Source organism: Camellia sinensis, chromosome 4, assembly GCF_055761805.1.
Source record: "Camellia sinensis isolate YWXY chromosome 4, ASM5576180v1, whole genome shotgun sequence".
Lineage (NCBI taxonomy): Eukaryota > Viridiplantae > Streptophyta > Magnoliopsida > Ericales > Theaceae > Camellia > Camellia sinensis.
The window spans coordinates 161,373,548-161,397,252 of NC_138964.1; the positions used below are offsets into that span (position 1 = coordinate 161,373,548).

Here is a 23,705-nt window from a genome sequence, read left to right on the forward strand (position 1 = left end):
TAATTATATATAATTAAATAACACGTTAAATTAATTAACACATTAAATTCTCATGTAGCCACGTAATTAATAAAGTCAAAAATAAAATAAAGTAATAATAATAAATAATGACTTACGAAAAATCAGGGTCGCCACATAGAGCAAAAGGTAAGAGCCTCATTATCAATGTAACATTCAGCAATAGCGCCTTCTGGACAAGCTTTGTTACGCACGTAGCCCTTAAGAATATGCATGTACCTCTCAAATGCATACATCCACTGATATTGCATCGGTTTTGCAAGGATTGCTTCATGTGATAAGTGTGTATAAATGGATCATAATATCGAAAAACGATGGTAGAAATATCTTCTCAAGCTTGCACAAAATTAAAACAATAACTTTCTCGAGTTGTTCTAAGACGTCAACTCTCATTGTTTTTGCCAATAATTCCTTAAAGAACAAGCAAAGCTCAATTAAAGCCTTGCTCACATCCTTTTTCAAACATCTACGTAGGGCAACAGGAAACAATCTTTGCAAGATAACATGGCAATCATGGCTTTTTAACCCTGTAATTCGATAATCACTAGTTCTCACACACTGTGATATGTTTGATACATATCCATCTGGCAACTTAATTATACTCAAGAATTCACAAAAACTCCTTTTTTCAGTTAGACAGAGCATAAAGCAAGGAGTGGGTAGGAAAGTTTTTCCATCTACTTGCCTTGGGTGTAATTCAGGCCTTATACCTATAGCCACTAGATCAAGACGAGCCTTGTATGAGTCCTTGGTTTTTCCATCAACGTTCATCAATGTTCCCAGCACACTATCACATACATTCTTTTCAATGTGCATAACATCAAGGCTATGGCAAACTTTTAAGGGTTTTCCAATAAGGTAACTCAAAGAAGATGCTTCTCTTTGTCCAATTTAAATATTGAGGAGAACGTTTTCGCTTCTTCCTACGTTCATCTATCTTCCCAAATAATGTTAAGTCAAGATGATCCAATTGTCCCAAAGCCTCCTCCCCAGACAACAACTTGGGTTCCGATCTACGCTCTGGCTCACCATTGAATGCCTTACTTTTTCGTAAAACATGATTATGTGGCAAAAAACGACGATGTCCTGTGTAACAAATTTCTTCTAATAATGCAAGTATTGGTGAGATGCATCCTCATTACATGAAGGACAAGCCAATTTACCTTTGGTGCTCCAACCGGATAGGTTACCATTTGCAAGGAAATCATTGATGGTCCATAACAATGCGGCACGTAATTGAAAATTTTGGCCATTTGATGCATCGTATGTTTCTACCCTTACCTCTCATAACTCCTTTAACTCATCTATTAATGGTTGTAAAAACACATCAATGTCAAACCCGGGAGCCCTACGCCCAGGAATAAGCAAAGGCATCATAAAAAATGGATCCTTCATACATTTCCATGGTGGTAAATTGTATGGGACAAGAAAAACCGGCCATGTGCTATATGAGTTACTCATGTTTCCAAACAGGTTAAAACCATCGCTAGCTAGTCTGAGTCTAACGTTACGAGGATCTTTGGCAAATGACTCATGCTTTTTGTCAAAGTCTTTCCATGCTTCAGAGTCAGCCAGATGACGCAATACATTTTCCTCCTCTACACATTTATCCTTGTGCCACTTCATATCAGTAGTCATCTTCCTTGATATGAATAGCCTTTGTAGCCTTGGTTTTAAAAGAAAGTATCGCAGAACCTTGTGAGGGAACTTTTTACCTTTACCTTTACCTTTACGAACTTTGTATCTTGGCGCTTTGCAAGTAGGACACTCATCTTCATTTTCATACTCCTTCCAAAAAAGTACGCAATCGTTCTTGCATACATGTATTTTTTGATAGTCGAGGCCTAAATCTTGAATTATTTGTTTAGCCTCATTGTAAGAGCATGGAAACGTTTCACCAGTGGGAAGTGCCTCTTTCAACAATTCTAGCAACATCGTGAGTGATTTGTTGCTCCATCTATTAAATATCTTTAGATGTAGCAACTTAACCATGAATGATAGTTTAGAGAATTGTTAGGAATCTAGATACAAATCTTGCTCCGCATCCCTCATTAATCTTGCAAATTTATTTGTTTCTCCACCACAACTACTAGGTAAGTCAGGATTACGACTACTAAATGCTTCTCCCACATAACCAAATGTGGTTGTTCCACTTCGTATGTGATGAATAACTTTTCGCACCTCAGTATTGGGGCTATTTGACTTCTCTGTCACATTGTTGAGATATTCGTCATTTTCATTTTGTGAGTCATCATTGTCATTCAACTCAAAACCTTCCCCATGATACACCCACCTAGTGTAACTCATGACCACCTCATATGCATACAAAAGAATTTTAACTTCCTCTATGGTTTTTTGAATATGGTTGTTGCATCTATAACATGGACACCAAATCTTATCCACCCCTGGTTTCATATGATCACGAGCAAACAAGATAAATTCCGTCACCCCATCAATGTACTGAGGTGACCTTCTATTATGAAGTTGCATCCAACTCCTATCCATGGTGCAAAAAAACTAAAGAAGAAAGAGAAAAAAAAAGGGTAAAAGCTTAAAAAATAGGATACACTAAAAATAGGAAACATCATGCTACAACTTTTGACTCTAATAAAACAATAAAATCAAAATAATTTAACAATTCAATCAATTGAATTGGCATCTACATTTCCAAATAACACAAAAATAATCAAATCAAACAAATCAGGATTAGATCAGACCATACCATTAAAGCAAAAGAAACATCGAATTAAGCATCAAAATAGGGATTCTACGAATTCTTCATATACAACTTTTCTGAATACAAAGGTCAACTCAAAAAGCTACTTCCTACTTCCTTACACAAACACCCAAACCATGTAGTAACCAGAATTACAAATTCTTACATGATTCATATCCACAAATGCATCTATATCAAATTTTCTACCATTAAAATATTAAATAAAGTAGAAATTATAAATAAGTGATACCCTAAAAAAATAATTAGTGGAGTATCACCGACTACATATGCCTTGTTTGGATCTTATATTTAAAAGATGTTCTTCTGTATTATTCTGTGGTTCATGGTTGAAAAAACAATCACTAGCTGATTAAAGGCCTATATGAGAAAAGAGAGAGTCATCACACGTGTTGTTTAGGTCCCAAAAGGCCTAGATATAGGTTTTCTTTTACCTACTTTCCATCGCATTCATTTACTCTTCCTAAGATTTGGTTCAAAAACGAAGTAAAGGACAAGAAAGATAGGAACATAAACAATCAAATTGTCAAATTAGAACCCATTTGACCTTTTCTCAATGATTCAAAACACAATGTAAAAAGTTTTTGATTAACAATAATCACAACAAACAAAGTAAAATGAAGAACACAAAAGAAACTTGCCATAGGAACCAGCTATGCTACTGCAAATCACTTCAAGAGAATCAGATTTACCTCCATAATGCACCTAATTATTTAAACCCCAAGATACATTGCAACATTGAGCCATAGACTCGTACTGGATACTTACAAATATTTGTACTACAATCCTATATTGATTGATATGTCAGTATTAAAAGTCTAAAATTTGATGCGGGTGAACTGATAATAAATATTGGCTAATATCCATTGAAGAATTACTAGTATTCTTGAATCTACATGAAATAACCAGTTAATATTCAGAAAAAATTTAGAAGAGACCAAAAGAGAAACTTGTCAACCCTAAGAATCAACTAATTGAATGGCTAAAATCTTGAAATTAACGTACAAGAAAAGCATAAGACAGTACACAAAAATAAACTTAGGGTTTCAGTTAAGTGCAATAATAAGTAATAACCAAGCCAAGGCATGTGGGTTGCCTCAGACCATAAGTAGATTTTGATTTCTTTCACTGACTTTTTACTCACTATAATATGGACGCATGTAGGTCTAAAGAAAAATGGCTTTTACAGGATAAACCAAAAAGACTTTTTTCACTAATCTTTGTTTCTAGGATTTATGCTACTTTCACCGCATTAACTTGAACAAGAGTAAAGATATGTTACTTTTAAACTCATGCTTAGAAGACTTTGGTGTTGTTGAGTCTACTAGAACTAATCTGATCAGGAGGATGGACGCAATGAAGGAAGGATAGAATCCAGTTCTAAAGCAACGAAGGGTTGGTAGGCAACGTAGCCCAACCAAGGAGTTTGCCATTTTTACTATCTTTGTAGATAGTATACCAAAAAGGTTGGATCCCAAGAGATTGTTTCAGTTGTTCAGCAAGTTTGGGGTGGTAAAAGATGTATTCATTCCAATGAAAAAAAGGAAAGCCACAGGCTCTTGGTTTGGATTTGTGAGGTATGATTGCCTAGTTACTACAAGCATGGCAGTTCAAAAAATGAATGGGGTCTGGCTTGAGAATAAGCTATTGAAAGTAAAAAATGCAGAGTTTGGTAAATCAAATCAGAAGGAACAAAGTACATTGGTAAAAAGACAAGGCCAGCTGAAGGAGTCACAGTGGGTACCTAGACTGAAATGGGTAGAGGAGGTAGAGTGGAAATCATACACCGAAGCAGTAGTACAAAGGTCTGAACAGAGGACATAGAGGCTAACAGTAAAAGTTAGTAAAGAAGGTAATGGCTGGTTATATGAGAGCCTAATAGTAAAACTGAAAGCTTTTTTTCTCTTACAATGCTTTTAAAAATAAAGTTGCTAAAAGAGGGATGAAGGGGGTTGTTTTAGAGAAGGGGGTGGAAGAATGGAAATTTTGTCGTTTAGTTCAATAGCAGAAATGAATGAAGGTTATATAAAATTAAAAGAATGGGTGTATGAATCGTGTGACTTAATGTTTGAATGGAACGAAGGGGAGTTTTTTAGCAGGAGCGGTGTGTATGGTTATGGTGCTTCGGCATTCCACTTAACCTATGGAATGTGAATAGTTTCAGAAACGTTTGCAAAATATGGGGAGAGATGGTGCAATTCGATGAAGATACAATTAGAATGAAATCATTTTGGTACGGTAAGGTGAGAATCATTATGAAAAGTTTGGATACCATAAGCTCGGTATTATTCCTGGATTGTGATGGTAAGTTATTCCCAGTCCATGTTTGTGAAGTTTGCGATCCTTTATGGGCATCAAGTGAGTTGTATCATAATCACAAAACTGAGGAGGAGGTGGAGGTGAATAAGGAGTCAGATCAGGTGTCTATGGTTGGGAGTTTACCGGCGGTAAACGGCGGTGAAGAAATGCCACGATCGGAAAAGGTGAAAGGTATAAGGCAAAGTGTTGAAGATGGCCAAGATAGAGATGATGTGGAGGGAGCTGCTGATATGGAGGATGATTGGGTGGACACAAGGAAAAAACGTTTGAATGAGGTGGGGGGGAATTCAAATTGGGGGACTGTATTGGTGGTTCAAAATACAGATACTAAATTGGAGAGTTCAACCGGCGGGGACTGCATTAATGAGGAGGAGCATGTGTCTGAAACAATAATGATGGAAAAGGAAGTGGATGGGAATAAGGAATAGTATAATAATATTTTATCTATGAAAAAAAGGTAATGAGGCAGAAATGATCAGGCCCAATAAGAGTGCTAAAGTGGAGGGGTTTATGAGAAGTCTTAGTGGGTCAGATTTAATTAGGCCCAATTTAATTATGGAAGTTGTTTTAGAAAGGGCCCATGTTAGAGTTAAGAGTTTACTATCCAACCATGCCATCATAGGCCCTATATATTCTGACCCAAGTAATGTGGGGAATGGATCAAAACAAACAAAAAAGCTGGTTAGAACCAGGAAGAGTACAAAAGTCAAAAGAGGGAAAAAGGTGTTTAGGGGAAGTTCTGGCGATGAGACCAAAGGAAGTAGGAAAAGGAAGGATGTTCCAATATTCGGAAGAAAATCAATGGGTTTTGGTAGTGATCTTCAACGGGTAGTAATTTTTAGGGTAGCAATAGTTGCCTTATCTAAATCAATATCACAAAACAGTGGGTCTAGTAGAAGGAAAATGCTTCTTAATGAGGCTCAAGCATCAATTAGAATTGGGAAAGTACTAGGGGTGGATTATGAAGGAAATGAGGAGGAAGTAACGAGCAAAATCATAGAATTAGAAGAAAATTATAGAGAAAGAATTGAAGATTTTGAGAAAGGGGTGGAGATGGCTCAAAATTGATCTATCCTCGAAGGTAGTGCAGGTGTTAGATATTGTTGCCAATGAAGGTTATGTCATGGAATGTGTGAGGATTAGGGAAAAAAGAAAAAAAGGAAAAATAAAGAAGTTGGTGTCTGATGGAAAGGTTGAATTACTTATGATGCAAGAAACGAAGACGAAAAGTATGAATGATTATTTCGTTAGGTCCTTATGGCCATCAGAATATTTTGAGTTTATGTTAGTGGATTCAGATGGGAGTGCAGAAGGGTTAATTTGTGTTTGGAACCCAGAAGTATTCCAGTTAAAAGATTGTTGCAGCACTAGAAATTTTATTATTCTCTCAGGTGTGTTTCATCAATCATTTGAGTGTGTGGTTGTAAACTTATATGCTCCAAATGAGGTTATAAGAAGGAAACAACTGTGGGATCTGATTATTAATATTAGGCCATTGTTTAATATACCTTGGTGCATAGGAGGTGATTTTAATGTAATTCGAAGGATTAGTGAAAGAAGAGGCTGCATACGGACTGACAGAGAGATGAATGATTTTAATAAATTTATTGATCGAATGGAATTTTTAGATATGCCAATGTTAGGTAGAAATTTTACCTGGTTTAATTCTTTTGAAGGTGATAGATGGAGCAGGATTGATAGGTTTCTAGTAAATTTTATATGGCGTGAAAAATTTAGATTGAAGCTGTGGGGCCTACTTAGAAGTATATCGGATCATTGTTCGTTATTGTTAATGGAAGATGACAGAAATTGGGCTCCTCGACCTTTTAGATTTTTGAATGCTTAGACACTCCATCCCACGTTCTTGGAGCTGGTTAGGAGGTCTTGGTCAGAGAATGAAATTGAAGGATGGATAGGGTATCGATTTATGAAAAAGTTGTATGCATTGAAAGGAGATTTGAAGATATGGAACACAGAGATTTTTGGTAATGTAGAGAATCAATTGAAGATGGCAGAGGAAGAGTTACATGAGCTGGATTTAAAAGCAGAAGCCAGTCCTTTGGTAGAGTCAGAGACACAAAGAAGAAGAGTGGTAAGAGATTTACTATGGAAGTCAAGGAAAAGAAAACAATGGATGTGGCAAAAAAATTTGAGAGTAAAATGGACTCAGGAAGGGGACAAAAACACCAGACACTTTCATGTAATGGCAAACAAGAGACAGAGTCAAAATTTATTGGATGCAGTAATAGTAAATGGGTCGTGTTTAATGGAGCCCAGTATGGTAAGGCAAGCAGTGTTTAGACACTTCAAAGGGGTATATTCTAAAAATTAGAGCAATAGACCAAAGCTTTTTGGGCTGTTCAAGTCTGTTGCAAATAAGGATGAAGTGGAGAAACTTGAAGAAGCATTCATAGAGGAGGAAATTTGGTCTGCTTTGAAGAAGTGTGATGGCAATAAAGCCCCAGGACCAGATGGGTTCAATTTATCTTACATTCAAAATTGCTGGAAATTGATGAAAGGTGAAATTGTACAACTAATGCAAGATTTTCATTCTAATGGAAAGTTGGTTAAAGGTTTCAATAGCTCATTTATCACTTTGATTCCTAAAAAGGATAATCCAAATGGGTTAGGTGATTACAGGCCAATCAGTTTAGTCAACTCTGCTTATAAGATTTTGGCTAAGGTGTTGGCTAGGAGATTAAAAAAGATATTACCTAGAGTGGCTGTAGAGGTGCAATTGACATTCTTGGGAGGAGGATTTATAATGGATGGGGTTTTGATTGCGAATGAAATAATTGATTGGTGGAAACTGAATAAATTGAAAGGAATAACACTCAAGCTTGACTTTGAGAAAGCATATGATTAAGCGAATTTGGGGCTTTTTATTCTCCTTGTTGGCAAATTTTCGATTTGGTGACAAATGGATCAATTGGCTGAAGTGTTGCGTGGCATTTGCTAGGATTTCTGTGTTGGTTAATAGATCACCTACATATGAGTTCACTCCTCAAAGGGGTCTTAGGTAAGGGGATCCAATATCTCCTTTCCTATTCAACATTGTTGCTGAAAGTTTAAATTTATTACTAGGAAGAGCAAAAGAAATTGGTTTATTTAAAAGGGCCTGGGTTGGAACAAATAAGGTATGCATTTCTCACTTACAGTTTGCGGATGACACCATTATTTTCTGTGAGGCAAATTGGGAAGAGATTGTAACAGTAAAGAGAATACTAAGGTGTTTTGAAGTTATGTCTGGGCTGAAAATTAATTTTCACAAAAGTGTAGTGTGTGGGGTTGGTGTTGAGGATAATCTGGTTAATGAGTTCGCAGTAAAATTGAATTGCATGAGTCAGAAGCTTCCCTTGACGTATTTGGGGCTACCTCTTGGAGCAAATCCAAAGAAACTAGTAACATGGCAGCCAATATTGGAGAAGGTTAAAAAGAAACTGTCATCTTGGAAGAGGAGACTGCTTTCTTTTGCTGGGAGAGTAACTTTAATAAAATCAATCTTAGCTAATTTACCTATTTACTACATGTCTATTTTTAAAGTACCTAAGGGTGTGGCTAAGAAGATTAATAGGCTACAAGCTGCTTTTCTTTGGGAAGATTCAAAAACAAAAAGAAAAGTGCATATGGCCAGGTGGGACGTGGTAACTAAACCCAAAAGCCATGGTGGTCTTGGGGTGAGGAATATTACAAAAGTGAATGATTTTTTACTCTTGAAATGGTGGTGAAGATATGGGGTTGAAGACAGGTCACTATGGAAACAAATTTTATGCAGTAAATATGGTTTTTCTGGAGGGAGGTGGTTACTGTTTCAGAGGAGTTCAGGTGTGGTTTCTACGTTGTGGTAGAGTATTATGAATCTTCCTTATTCTAACTCACAACTAGTGGAGTTCTTTAAGGAAAATGCAAGCATTGTGGTTGGTGATGGGAATGGAATTAAATTTTGGAGTGACAGGTGGTTTAGGAATATAATCCTCAAAGAGTTGTTTCTTAGATTGTTTAATATTTCTGTGGAGAATGAGGTCTCTATGAACCAAATTAGTCTGAGAATGAGTAATTCAAGCAATTGGGTTTTGGAGTTTAGAAGACCTTTGTTTGCTTGGGAAATAGAAGAGGTGGAGAGGTTGGATGCTCTGCTGCTGGAGGCCCCAATTGTTAGAGATTCATTGGAGGATTCCTTGAGGTGGACATCATCTTTATCTAGGTTGTTTTCTATAGCTTGAATCTAGAGATGGAAAGTGGAAGATAAGGACTCCGCATTATCTGAGTTGGTGTGGGGAAATGTCGCTCCTCCCAAGGTGAAGTTTTTCTATTGGTTAGCTTGGCTTGGTAGAATCAAAACATCTATCTTCATGCAGAGAATTGGAGTTTTAAATGATAATGCTAGTATTCTATGTTTGTTTTGTAGAAATGAAACAAAGTCTTTAAATCATATTCTTCTTCATTGCCCAAAGATTTGGTTATTATGGTCTAGTGTGATAAAATGGTAGGATCTACGGTGGGCAATACCAGGATCAATGGCTGAGGTATTGCAATGGTGGGATGGAGTGAAGATGAAGAAAATGGAGAGAGAAATATAGAAGGTTGTGCCTCTGATTTTGATGTGGTCTGTGTGGAAGATGAGAAATGAGGTGATGTTTAATGGTAAACATTTGGTGGTTGATGAGTTACTTGAACTGATAAAAACAAGAGTGGCATTGTGAGTGAGAAGCAGTAGGAGGGATTTTTAGTTTTCAGTACATGATTTGGTGGCTAATCTTCAATAGGTTAGATACTGTTTAAAGTAAAGATGTTGTTGTTGCTACTTCATACTGTTGCTAGATGCTACTCCTACTTTCTATTTGGGCTAGTTGTTGCTGCTGTTGTTTTCTATTTTGGGCCAATTTGATTGGATGTAACTCTTAGCTATTCAGGTTCTACAAATTTTGGGATGTGCATATCTATTCTACCACTTTGGAGATTGAGGGTTGTGTCTTGTTTTTGGGGATTGTTGTGTATGCAGATCTGTGTGTCCTATATGCTACTGTCTGGTGCAAATTTGTTTGTTATTGCTTGCTACTGGTTGTAGACGCGCCCTTGGGCTTCATGCTACAGTTCGGACTCAATGTCACGGTTCTTAATCTGATCTCACGATGTGCGATGTAAGATTGATAAATCACCAAAGAGGCCAAATCCGGCAAATCGTTTTTGGAAAACTGATTTTTGTAAAAAAGTGCCAAACATGGACTGCTTTTCCAAATACAGAGTCACCACGTAAATATTTATTTTGGGGGAATTTAGGAAACCTTGACTCATGCCTAAAGCCACGTGTCCGTCATCACCAAAGTTGCCTCGGCTCGAGAACTTGGATACGAGAGGGGAAGGTCATCTATGAGCACCCCCGCTCGCCCGATCAAAGATCGGCCTGTACTAAGTATGATATCTTGTTTTTTAAAGCACATGTGCTCTTATTCCGGTTATTAAGCCTAGAATTACTATGTGATGCGCACAACATACAAGTATAGACTAGATCGCCTAAGTTGGAACAAAACATTACATATTTGTTTGTTTGAAAATAGTTTGAAGTTTGCTACTTGCAAGTAGGCTAAATCGAGGATTTCAATGAATTGTTCTAATTCAAGCAATCCAACCTTCACCCACAGGCATTCAGGCAGTTATATCACATAAGCAGTTAGCCTCATGGCAAGCATGCTGTCATGTTAACACTCACACATGTGCAAGATGCTAAAGCATAAACACTTACAGTGTACTCCGAGCCAAAACAAGAAACTAGTTAGAAATCATGCATGATCCTAGTTCATGTTAAAATGGCTAATGCATCGCATGCAAAGTGCAACTAGAATAGGTTCGGCTAATCTAAAATGGCATATGAGATGCGATAATTCGATACATGTATTCAAGTAAGAATTGAAATACAATGCAGTTAGTATGATGCGCCGAGCCCGGTGCATGCAATACAAATGAATGCATGCATAGCATAAGGATGTTAATTGAAATATGCCCTAGATCTAACCACTGAAAGCAGGTAAGTAAAAGGGAGAAAGAAGTGGGGGTTGGAAGACATGCATCACACACACGCACGCTTATTACATAATTGCACCCTCTCGACGGAGGGATCGAAAGAATAATACAAATCATCTAATTAACTAACTAACAAGCTAATTAATTATTTACACAACCAAATCAAAATAAATAACTAATCTACGTTATTAAAACACTGAACTAGCCTCGAGACGAGGGATGAATGCATGCTCGGACGGCTTCGCTCAGAAATCCATCGCCATGCTTCATGTTGCCTCTATTTGCATTACTCTGTACCTCTGAAAATTATGCCAACTTCTGTGACACTTCTGAACCATCTTGTGTACACTGTGGGAGGTCATCGACCAAGAAATAGGGCCATCGGCCATAGGAAATTGGTCATTGACCAAATATAAGGCTCTCGGCCAAATGTTTGTTGTCGATCGGCACTTAATATGGTCGATCGACCATCTCTTCTTGTGAAAAGCTCCTGTTGCTGCAGCAGAGGACAAACAGAGCATGACAATACATTTACAAGACAATGTCTGCACAACTACACCCCTTATCATGTTTAAGACTCAAAGGTGTGTAGTTCTCGACTCTCGGGCCATCAATCACGCATTTCAATGCATGATGGCCAAATGGGCCAAGTGTGCAATTTAATATCAAATGAAATGCGCAAAACACATAAGGGGCCCTAACCTCTATCATGCTTGATCGAGAGGCAATGGATGCACACACAATGCAATGCAAACATGCAAGCATGATGCGAACAACTCAAGCATACAACAAGTATGCAACAAGATCATGCAATGCAACTAATGTGTAATAGGCATACTACCTAAACATGTGAAGATACATGGCATGCAACAACATGCAAAATGAAGCAAGCATGCAACAACATGCAAGACAAGCATGCAACAACATGCAAAGATGGACTTAAACTAAAGTGGACAACTCTTAAACGTGCCCAAATCAGTGGCCAAAGTGCTAAGAAATAATGGACAAAAATACATACAAACATGCACATGTGATGGCCTATCACCTAGGCATAAGAGGGCAACTTTCAAGAGCACTTAAAAGTGGACAAATATGGACATGTAACATATATTGTAAGCTCTGAAATCATGCATGGAAAGGTGCCAAACCAACCGAACGATACAAGTATGGCATGCAAGAGGCTTAAAGCTTGAAGCTAGCAAAAGGGACTTACACCACAGCTATGCAATGCATGAAGCATATGGGCAATACAGCCCAAAACAGTCCTAGAGCATACCAAAACAATGACAAAACATGCATGGAGCAATGCCAAAACAAGCTAGCATGAAGGGTCAAAACACGGAGTATACAAGGCCAATAAGGAGGTTTACACTACACCTACCAAAGCCAAGCATGAGATGACTTAACCAACAAAAATAAGAGTTATGGCATGTCAAACTAACACAAAAAATGGGCTAATACCAAGTCAACACATGCTAGAATAACAAGCTTACTCATTAGGCATGCAAGACTAGTAAAGAGGACTTACACTACAAGTGTAAGAAGCAAATGAGGGATGCCCTAACCAACCAAAAATAGAGTTATATGATAGCAAAATAAGACCCAATACACACTGAAATGGTGGCCCCAAAGTCCTAGATATGATGGCATGCACAATGACCCATTCTTAAGGCATTAAACACCAACTCTTCAAAGCATTGAAAGAGTGACAAATATGAAGGCATGGCAATGAAACATGCTCTAAAATTACATAAAAAATAATGCCAAATCATTTAAATAGGTCAAGGAATGCATGCTAGTGGACTTGATGCACGAAGCTAACAAGCTAGGATGAACCATAGCTATACAAATTATGGCATGCATGACCAAAACAACAAAAATCAGAGCTTAAGCATGCTAAAACATAACCAAAATCTTCTCAAGGTCAAGCCAAAATCATGCTAGAATGATAGTCAAAAGTATGATGCATGTTAGGCTAGTGTGCAAATTTACACTACAAGTGTATGGAGCATGCAAGCAACCACCAAACCAGCTTAGAATAGAGTTAGAGAAGGCCCAAAAAGTCACAAAAACATGCTTGAAAAGAGCTAACATAAGCCACAAAAAGATGCTACTTTATAGAGCTAACAAGGCATGGCATGAAGACAAGGAGAGGAGGTTATCCCCTCCCATTTAGGACCTCAAAATAATCTTTTTACCACTGAAGATCCTCTGGATTTCAGTGGTTCTAAGGCCACGAAAATTTGTTTTGCAAAGCCTTAGAAGATGGCTCAAAAGCTATACAAGTCAATGAGCAAAAGAGAGGAAACACCTCATAGCCAAATGAGGCACAAACCAACACTTTGAGGACTGAAAAAAAGAGTTTTCTTCAGTTCAAAACCAAGCCAAAAACAGTTTAAATCGGTGGCAAAACAAGCATGCAAGAATGGCCAAGATAGTGTACAAAAATGAGCTTAAAAGAGGGAGATGCTTACCCTTGAAGCACAGTTGCGAAACAACCACTTTTCTGAGCCAAACAACCTTCAATCAGCCCAAAAATGGGTTCCAAGGGACCTCAAGCCAATGGTGATCAACTTTGATGAAGGAAGTGTATGCAAACTATAAGTATTTCTCTACTTCTATGCACTTCTATGCACAAAATGAGGAAGAAAGAGAGGCTCTAGAGAGAGAGGCCGAGATCTTGCTCTGGAAGTTTTATAGAGAGAGAAGGATTTTAGTGAGAGAAGCTCTCAAGCTTGTCCAAGAAGTTCAACCTCTTCAATATGAGATATTTGGCTCCATATATAGCAAAATAAAAGCTTTTGGTCGAAAATATCTGATTTGGAACAGGTGGCACAGGCTGGAAACAGCTGGAGGAGAAATATCTGCCAATTCTGGGCTTTCTGGACCCTTCTGGCCGACCGGCTATCTTTGGTGCCAACCGGCCATCATTTTTGGCCGACCTATGGCCGATGAGGTCAAATTGTGACCGATGCACTTCCATAGAGGCCGATGGAAAAAATCAGTCCAGGTCCCTGAATTGAAGCAAGCCTAATTTCTTTATCTGGACTCCTTTTCAGGTCATTCTTGAGCCTAAACTGTAGCCCCGGAAGTCTTCTTTCCAAATTTGGCAGCCTCACATCAAAATTCCATGTGTTCTAAGAGATATCCCTCTTTTAGTAAAGGTTGCTCAGTTTCGGTCCAACTGGAATGATGCCCAACTTCAACCAATCATATATCCCCCATCCGGACACAGCTTTAGGAGATTCTTAAGTGAAAAATGAAGCCCCGGAAGTAAAATTTCCAACGGTGGTGGCCTCATAGCTGAAATCCAAGTATTCAAAAGGATAGGCCTGATTTAGCGAGGGCTGTTCGACTCTCTTTTAACGATTCATGCCCATCTTCTTCTCCAACTAGATTTCTTCCCTCTTCTCCTCTTTTCTTCAACTCTAAACCCCTAAGAAAGGTGTTTTGAAATATTTTTCAGAGATTTCACTTCTCTTTCATTCATTTCCACTTTGTCCTTGCTCGGTTTACCGAAAAGTGCAACATTTAACGAAATGTGAGCATCGGAACATCTTAGGAACCTATTTTCAAAAATGTTTTGAAAAAGAGGGTTTTAAGGTCTAAAAACCATTCAAAATAGTTTTGGTCCAAAAGGGATATGAAGTTTGGATTTGACTCTCTCTTTGCTGAAGAAATCAAACCCTTGCACTGCACAACTTTCACTACCAAGTAAACCATCAGTGGCGCCCAAGTCTTAAGGGCGATCAAAAACGGGGTGTCTACACTGGTGTAGATCTGTGTGTCTTATAGCTTTTGCTTGCTACTTTGGGGTTGCTCTGGTAATATATTAATTTTGCTGCTGTGAGATGCTCATTGATTTTGGTGCTGCTAAGGAGGTGTTTCATATGTGTTGTTATTTTGTGTTGTTGTGTTTTGTTGTCTGCTGCTTTTGTTGTATTAGTGCTCTGTTTTGGTTATTTTTGGTTGCTCTTGATTGGCTCCTCACCAATCTTGGGTCAATTGCTAGCATATGATTGTGCTTCCTTGGTGGTGCCAACCTAGTTGGGATTGTTGAGGTTAGCTATGATGCTCAGTGCACTTCCTTACTTTGTTGATGTATTTTTGCATGTATTTTGCTATTCGCATCAATAAATTTTTATTTTGCTAATCAAAAAAAAAAAGTAAAGATATGTTTAACCTAATAATGTATACATTTTATTAGGCACACCCATGCGAGTGTAAAAAAGAAGAAAATTGGTTAATCCTGACATTACTCTAGAGACCGTACAGGATATCTATAACAAAACAATTTGATCCAAGTATCAAATTTAATTGTTCTCTGCTCCCATATTTTCTTTCCCATTTCCAAATTTAAACTCATTACTCTTTGAGAAATTACAAGTCTCTTTCTCAATAGGCCATAAGAAATAAAATTAAAAAAAAAAAACCTTCATTATGATTTCAGTAACCTGCACAAGTAGTCTACTCCAATTGTAAAGAATGAACCGTAAATCCTAAGTTTAACCTTGACATTGCATTTGGCATAAATTATTACCCATAATTTGCAGGTGATAGAGTACTCAGGGTGAATTGAATGTGAAATTGTTCCCCTCACTCCATCATCACTTCACATTAATAGAGCATCAGTTGGATGATCTATGATAGACTGAGGCCTAGATTGGATATGATCCTCATCATTACATGAATGAAATAAGAGATTTCAATGGTCTGTAAATATAGCAAATGTAGATTGCTACATCCACGTATCTATATTAGTTCTCAAAACAAAAAAAAAACAAAAAAAATGAAAAAACGAAAAACAAAAACATATCCATATTAACATAACAATTATAAACAACTGACTTCAAATTTTACATCCATATATCATGCATCGAAATGGAGAGATCTCCATTTACTTTAATTCCAACAAACCATGTAATGGATAGAATCTAAATTTGCAAATAGAAACCCCAAGATACTTTCCACTCAAATCTCAGAATGTTAAAAGCATCGAAGAGGCTACTGCTACATTAATTAAACCATTAACGAAAAATGCTTAATTATTGATGATAACTATAAACACCTCACTGAAATAGATTGATTACACAAAGACATGAATCTATACATGTATACAAAACCATGCATGAAACCGAGGGCTAAAATTGCGATATCAAATCGATAATACAGATACATACATGATAGTCGATTATCATATTCATTTTCATTTTCATTTTCTAAGTCCCATTCATAAGTCGATTATGATATTTATGATAGGTGATTCATAAATATGATAGTCGATTATCAAATAAGTTGATAATATATGGTACCTGATCGGAATTGCTACCAGAGATTCACCAGGAAATTGGAGAATCGAAGAGAAATGAGGCGGCAACGGAGCGATCCAACCCTGGAGAGAGATGCTATGAGACAATGATGAACCGCAGATCAGAAGCAATCAACGAGATCCGTAGCGAAGAACCATTGAGTTCATATATCGAATCCGTAGAGAAGAGATATATGAAAAGAAATTAGGGATTTAAGAGAGAGAGAGTGAGTGATGAAACTTGATGCTTTTTTTGTTTTTGTTTTTGATAGTCCTGACTATGAGTTCAAAAATTAATATATAAAATACAATAATATATGATTTGGGTTTATTAGGAACCAACTAAAATTGTAGGGAAAAGTAACTAATCCTTTTACAACCAAATAAATTTGTCTATAAAATGTAATAACATGATTAAATATATATATATATATATTAAAATTATTTCATTTTGTCCTTAAAACCTTAATTTCTTGTAGTGTACAGAAAAAGTATTAAAGTTGAGAGATCGAAGGAAAGAGACAGATATAAAGAGATGCTTATACTTTGACAACTATTTTTTGGTTTAGATCTAGCCAGATCTAACGTAGATTTACTCATACATCAGATTTGAGTAGATCTATTCATCTTCTTCGTCGAAAACTCATCTTTTTTGTCGTCGGTGAGCACAGAGTAAGGAGTTGGTGCTCAGTGATTGCCCATAAACCCCTATCAATAGTGGTCACTGATCACTCGTAACTATAGATTAGAAAGAGAAAGAAAAGGATGAAGGAATGGCCGTGGTAGTGGTCGTGATCGTCGCCGATATCAGAGAAAGAGTAATAAAGAGAAGAAGTAAGGTGTAGGTAAATAGGAGAAGATAAATGGGTATAGGACTTTTGGGTCTATCTAAAAGGTTTTCGGATTAAATAGAATATACACTTTTTAAAAAAGACTTTTAGGTAATTTGCCTATAAGAAAACCCTTGAAACTAAATGGATCACCATTCATCAAGATGGGATTTATAGGTAAATTTTTCAAAAATTAAAACTGAAAAAATAATTATAAAAATATAAGGAACCAAAAATAATTCCAACAAAAATAGGAACTTCAAAATTAATTACAAAAATAAGAAGACTTCGGTAGCATTTGATAGAATTTTAGAATTTTGATTTGAGAATAGAGTTGTAATTTGAGTTTGTGAGTTTTGGAATTATGATTTGAGTGTGAAAAATTTGTTTGGTTATGAGTTTTGAAAATAGTTTTGAATTGAGTTTGAAATTTTTGATGTGACGTATGATATTTGATTCAAAAACTTACAATTCATAACCAAACACACAACTCAAAATTCTATTCAAAGCTCATAAAAAATTTAAAAAAACTTTTGAACATATTTTTTATTCAAAATATAAAAATAACAGGTGCCAAAAAAAAAATGAACACTGTTCCAGTCAATCGGCTGAACGTTCAGGAGGATGACCGGGTAGATGTGTTTTGAAAAGTGGGTGTGAAATCAATTTTACAAAACTGTAACCAAACACCACACTCAAACCAAGGGATGTAATTAAATTTAAAAAGTTCTACCAAACAGAGCCTTCATTTTTTTTTTTCGCTATTTTCTGTTCTTCTTTTTCTTTTTCTTTTTCATCCATCCCTACCTCCCTGCCATACCCTTCTCTAGTCTCTTTATCCTCTCCCACACCTCCTCACCTGAATCACCTACCCCTAACCATAACCTCCCTTTATGTCACTTCAAGCTATTGTTTACATCCAATAAAATGCTATTTCTTTTTGTTAAGAAAAAAATATATCATACAAGTATGGTGAATTCATACAAGGATTTTGTTAGTGTTTTAATGCTTTTGTTAACAAATTTAAAATGAGTGTACATTCTTAGTGACAATACGTGTTGTATGAATGTATAATTGTGTTAAATTTTGTTAACTAATACTCTTAAACCATCTTTAATAAAGGATTAAATTCCACTCAAACTCAAAATAATACATATAGAAGTTATATATGCCTATAAATAATGCAAAATGCATATAGAACTTATCAAATACATATATGATAATTATTAAATTTATTGGTATACATACTTGTTATTAAATTGCATTTATATTTATGTAGGATGCTACTAAATTAAACAATCCTTATCACAGTGACATGGTAACACATTACATTCAATTACTGGTTGTTGCCTACCTATCTCTATGGAGTTAGATGGCGAGGGCCATATCCTCCTTCAAAGTTCACATGGCAAATGCCCCCATTCCTATTCCTATTTCCATTCCCATTCTCTCTCTCTCTCTCTCTCTCTCTCTCTCTCTCTCTCTCTCTCTCTAATAATGCAATCACCAACCAATTTCAGTTCAAAGTTACCAACATCAACATAGAGTAGAAAGATAATCAATCTACTACATACAATCACATCATCACATTAGAAATGAAAAATGCTCACCAAATCATTCCCTGTCTCCTTCTTCACTCTCTCCTCCTCCACATTTTTTCCTCCACAACACAAGCAAAATCTGTGATTGAACCTTGCAACTCCAATGGTTCATGCACTTCTCTCCTTGTTGAGATAGAACACAACGATTATACAAAAGTGAATCTTTATTTAGATGCAAAGATACACTCAAGTATACAAGAAGACTCTCAAGGACACCTCTTGGAATCACTCACACTCAAGTACTTGACACCACTCTTTGTTGTTGTGTCTCGTGCCTTCCAAATGAGGTCACTTCCCTTTATATAGTCATCCACTTCCTCAATGGATGGCTAGGATTATTTTGATCCAAGGGCTATTATTAACCCTCTAGAATATTCTAGCATATACCCATACTTTACTATATTCTAGAACTCTCTAAACTATTCTAGTATATAATAATACTTTTTATACTTCTAAAATATTCTAGAACCTTCCGAGACCTTCTAGATTTCTCTAGATTTCTACAAGCTTCTCTAATGTTCCGAAATCTGCTACAATGTTCTAGAATCTTCTAGATTTCTTTAGATCTTTCTAGAGTCTTCTAGATCTTTCCAGAGTCTTCTAAATTATTCAACATATGCACTTAATAGCCTAGATAATTTTAGAAAAGTCAATGATGACTCTTAACACTCCCCCTCAGCATTGACTCATTTATTTAGTTCTTCTTTTGTAGTTAAGCCGAATTGCTTCTGAAGCTCTACAAACTTTGAAGCTCCAAGTCCTTTAGTAAACAAGTCTGCTACTTGGTCATCTGTTCTGATTGATTTCATCGCTATCTCTCCTTGGAGCACCTTCTCTCGAATGAAATGGTAATGTACCTCCACGCATTTTGTTCTTGCATGAAACACTGGATTCTCAGGCAAACATATTACTGACTGATTGTCATAGTGTAGTGATACTCCATAGTCAACTTGCTAGTGTAGATCCTTCATCAATTGCATAAGCCATGTGCTTTTTTAATTTGCCATTGTTGCTACTCTATATTCAGCCTCTATGGTAGATAATGATACTGTAGGTTGTCTCTTATTGCACCAAGAGATTACTCCTGAACCAAGGCTAAACACGTATCCAGTAGTTGACCTTTGTGTGTCATGATCTCCCATATAATCGGCATCACAATAGCCAATTACCTTGCATGCTTCGCCTTTCTTGTACAAAAGACCGAAGTCAATTGTACCCTTTACATATCGGAGTATTCGGCAAACTGCTTCTAGATGAGGTTTCTTTGGCTTTTGCATATACTAGCTTACTACACCAACTACATATGTAATGTCTAGTACAGTGAGAGTGAGGTAGATCAAACTACCTACTAGTTGCCGATACATAGTTACATCCTCCAAGTCTTTATCTTCTTTTGACCATAACTTGGCATTCATCTCCATTGGTGTAGAAACTAGCTTGCACTTAAGCACTCCATACTTCTGTAAAAAAAAATTTACATATTTTTGTTGGCAAAAGAATAAGCCTTTGTTACTTTGTTCTCCTTTAAGCCCGAGAAAATACCTGAGTTCTCCAAGCTCCTTTATTTGAAATCGTACTGACAAGTTCTCTCTTGTCCTTTGGATCTCTTCTTTATCATCTCTGATGATGATTAAGTTATCCACGTATACTAGCACTATAGCTAGTTTCCCACCATGAGACTTGACAAATAGGCTCTAGTCCGCTAGTGCCATCGAGCACCCGCTTTGTACTAGAAATCCTGCTATTTTGCCATTCCATGCCCTTGGTGCTTGCTTTAAGCCATACAAGGCTTTCTTTAATTTGAAAACATAAGTTGGATGGACTTTGTTTTCAAACCCCTCGGGTTGCTCCATATATATATCTCGATCTATCTCTCTGTGTAGAAAAGCATTCTTTACGTCCATCTGCCACAGCTTCCAATACTTGCTGGCTGCAAGTGCTATTAGTACTCTCACTGTTATGATCTTTGCTACTAGACTAAATGTTTCATCATAGTCCAATCCGTATTTCTATGAGAAGCCTCGAGCCACTAAACATGCTTTGTACCTTTCTATCAATCCATCAGGATGAGTTTTTACTTTGTACACCCACTTGCATGATATCGGCTTCACGTCCTTGGGCTTAGGAACTAGCTCCCATGTTTGATTCTATTTGAGGGCTTGAATCTCTTCCTCCATTACCTTCTGCCATGCTTTGCTTTGGTTTGCCTTTCCAAACGTCATTGGCTCTGTAATGCTATCTTCTTCAGTTAGAGCAACATTTGCATACTTCGGATTAGGCTTAAATTTTCTTTCCAACCTTCTAAGTTTTGGTCCAATCTCTTCAAACCCTTCATGTTGGCTCATGCGAACCTTTTCTGGACTCTTGTAATGGACACCTCTTTTCCACGAACTTGAAGATCTTATTGGTATCTTTGACAAGTCAGGCTCTAGCTCATCATCACTTTGTGTTGATACTAGCTTCTTAATGATTTTAAACTAGGAGGTGCCTCTTCCTCTTGTCTTTGCTCCTCCAGTTTTTCTTATAACTGATCTTCTAAATTTCTTATAGCAGCAACCAGTCGTGGGTTACAACCTTGCCATCCTTTCTTTTGACTGTCGTAGCCCACGAAAATGCAACGAATTGCCTTCTTATCGAACTTTCTACGTAGATAATTTGGCACAAATACGCAGCAGACACATCCAAATACTCAAAAGTGACTTATTGTGGGCTTTGTGTGCCATAACTTCTGGAAGGGTGAGACCAACCCCAAACCTGTCTGCGGTAGCATATTGATCACATGAGTTGTTGTCTTCATACATTCAGCCCAAAATTTGCTAGGCACATTCTTAGCATGTAGCATGCTCTGACAAGTCTCTGCAAGATGTCTATTCTTTCTTTCAACCTCCATGTAGTTTTACAATCTCATTGCCATACAAATTAGCCAATTTATCCGCATTATACAAAGATTTGACATGCAAAAAATGGACATATTTAGTTAAACGATTAACAATTACCAAGATAGAGTCCATACCTCAGGAAGAGCAAGGCAACCCCACAATGAAGTCCATAGTAATATGATTCCATTTCCATTTTGGTATGGGAAGTGGCTGAAGTAGCCCGGCGAGTCGTTGATGTTTAACTTTAACTAGTTGGCACTGCAATCATCTAGCTACAAAGTCAGCAATACACTTTTTCATTCCAGGCCACCAGCAATTTTGTTTCAACTCCTTGTACATTTTCGTGTTTCCCGGGTGCATAGCAAATTTAGAGTTGTGAGCTTCAATCATGACACGTTTCCTTAAGTCAAAACAATCTGGCATACAAAGTCGATTCTGAAATTTCAACACATTATTGTCAAGTATAAATCCTGGCCTCGGTTTGAGTCCATTTCATCCACGACCTTCTATAAAAATTCATTTTCAAGTTGTTTCTCTTTAATTTCTCCAATTATTGCAGGCTGGGCAAAGGTGACAGCTAGAATTCCATACTGTTCGCGCAAAACCACTTCAATTTCATTTCTTTCTAGGTCACATAACAAATCTTTTTCACTAGTGAGTAAATATGACAAGTTCCCAACAGATTTTCGGCTCAAAGCATCTGCAACGGTATTGGCTTTTCCCAGATGATACAAAATCTGCAACTCATAGTTCTTTATCAATTCCAGCCATCTTCTCTATCTCATGTTCAGTTCTTTTTGGGTAAAGGAATATTTCAAGCTTTTATGATCAGTGTACTCCTCACAAGTCACTCCATACAGATAATGGTGCCAAATCTTTAATGTAAAAACCACAATTGCTAATTCAAGATCATGAGTCGGGTAATTCTTTTTATGAGAGAGAAGTTACTGAGAAGCATATGCAATCACCTTCCCATTCTGCATTAACACACACCCCAAGCCTTTGTAGGAAGCATCATTACATATCTGAAACCCATCGGTTCCGTTGGGCAATGTTAGAATCGATACAGTTACCAATCTAGTTTTCAGTTCTTGAAAGGCCAATTCCCGCCTATCAGTCCAATCAAATGGTACATTTTGCTGGGTCAACTGTGTCAATGGCATGGCAAACTTAGAGAAATCTCTCACAAATTTGTGGTCGTAGCTAGCAAGCCCTAGAAAACTTCAGATTTCTGACATATTAGTTGGTTTTGGCTAGTCTACAATGGCTTCAATTTTCTGTGAGTTCACTGATCTACCATCCTTGTTGATCACATGTCCCAGAAATACTACGCTGTGAAGCCAAAATTCACATTTAGAAAGTTTTGCATACAACTTTTTCTCTCTCAAGGTCTGTAGAGTAGTTCTCAAATGAGTTTCATGTTCTTCCCTGCTTTTGGAGTAAATCAGTATATCATCAATAAACACAACTATGACTTCATCAAGGAATTGTTTGAAAACCCTATTCATTAGGTCCATAAGTGCTGCAAGTACATTCGTTACCCCAAATGGCATTGCCAAAAATTCGTAGTGCCCGTATCTGGTTCTGAATACAGTTTTCTCTATGTCTTCTGCTTTAACTTTTAGCTGGTGATACCTGAATCTAAGGTCTATCTTGGAGAACACTTGTGCCCCCTGAAGTTGGTCAAATAAGTCATCTATTCGAGGTAATGGGTATTTATTCTTAATAGTCACTTTGCTTGATTCCCGATAGTCTATACATAACCTTAAAGATCTGTCTTTCTTCTTGATAAACAAAACTAGAGCACTCCATGGTGAAGTGCTCGGGCGGATGAATTTCTTGTCTAAGAGTTCTTGGAGCTAAGCTTTTAATTCTTTCAATTCAGAAGTTGACATTCGGTAAGGGGTTTTAGAAATTGGTTGTGTTCCGGGTATTACAATGATGATGAATTCAATTTCTCTATTAATTAAGTCCCCAGGTAATTCTTTTGGAAAC

At 37.0% G+C, this 23,705-nt stretch overlaps 1 protein-coding gene across 1 annotated transcript; it reads left to right on the forward strand.

Annotated features, from left to right (window-relative positions):
• The first annotated feature begins 6,194 nt into the window (after nt 1-6,194).
• On the forward strand, nt 6,195-7,937 carry LOC114257381 (uncharacterized). The gene is made up of 3 exons (XM_082923788.1): nt 6,195-6,779; nt 6,918-7,163; nt 7,404-7,937. The coding sequence occupies exons 1-3, from the start codon at nt 6,195-6,197 to the stop codon at nt 7,935-7,937; spliced, it is 1,365 nt and encodes a 454-aa protein (XP_082779914.1).
• Nucleotides 7,938-23,705: the final 15,768 nt, after the last annotated feature.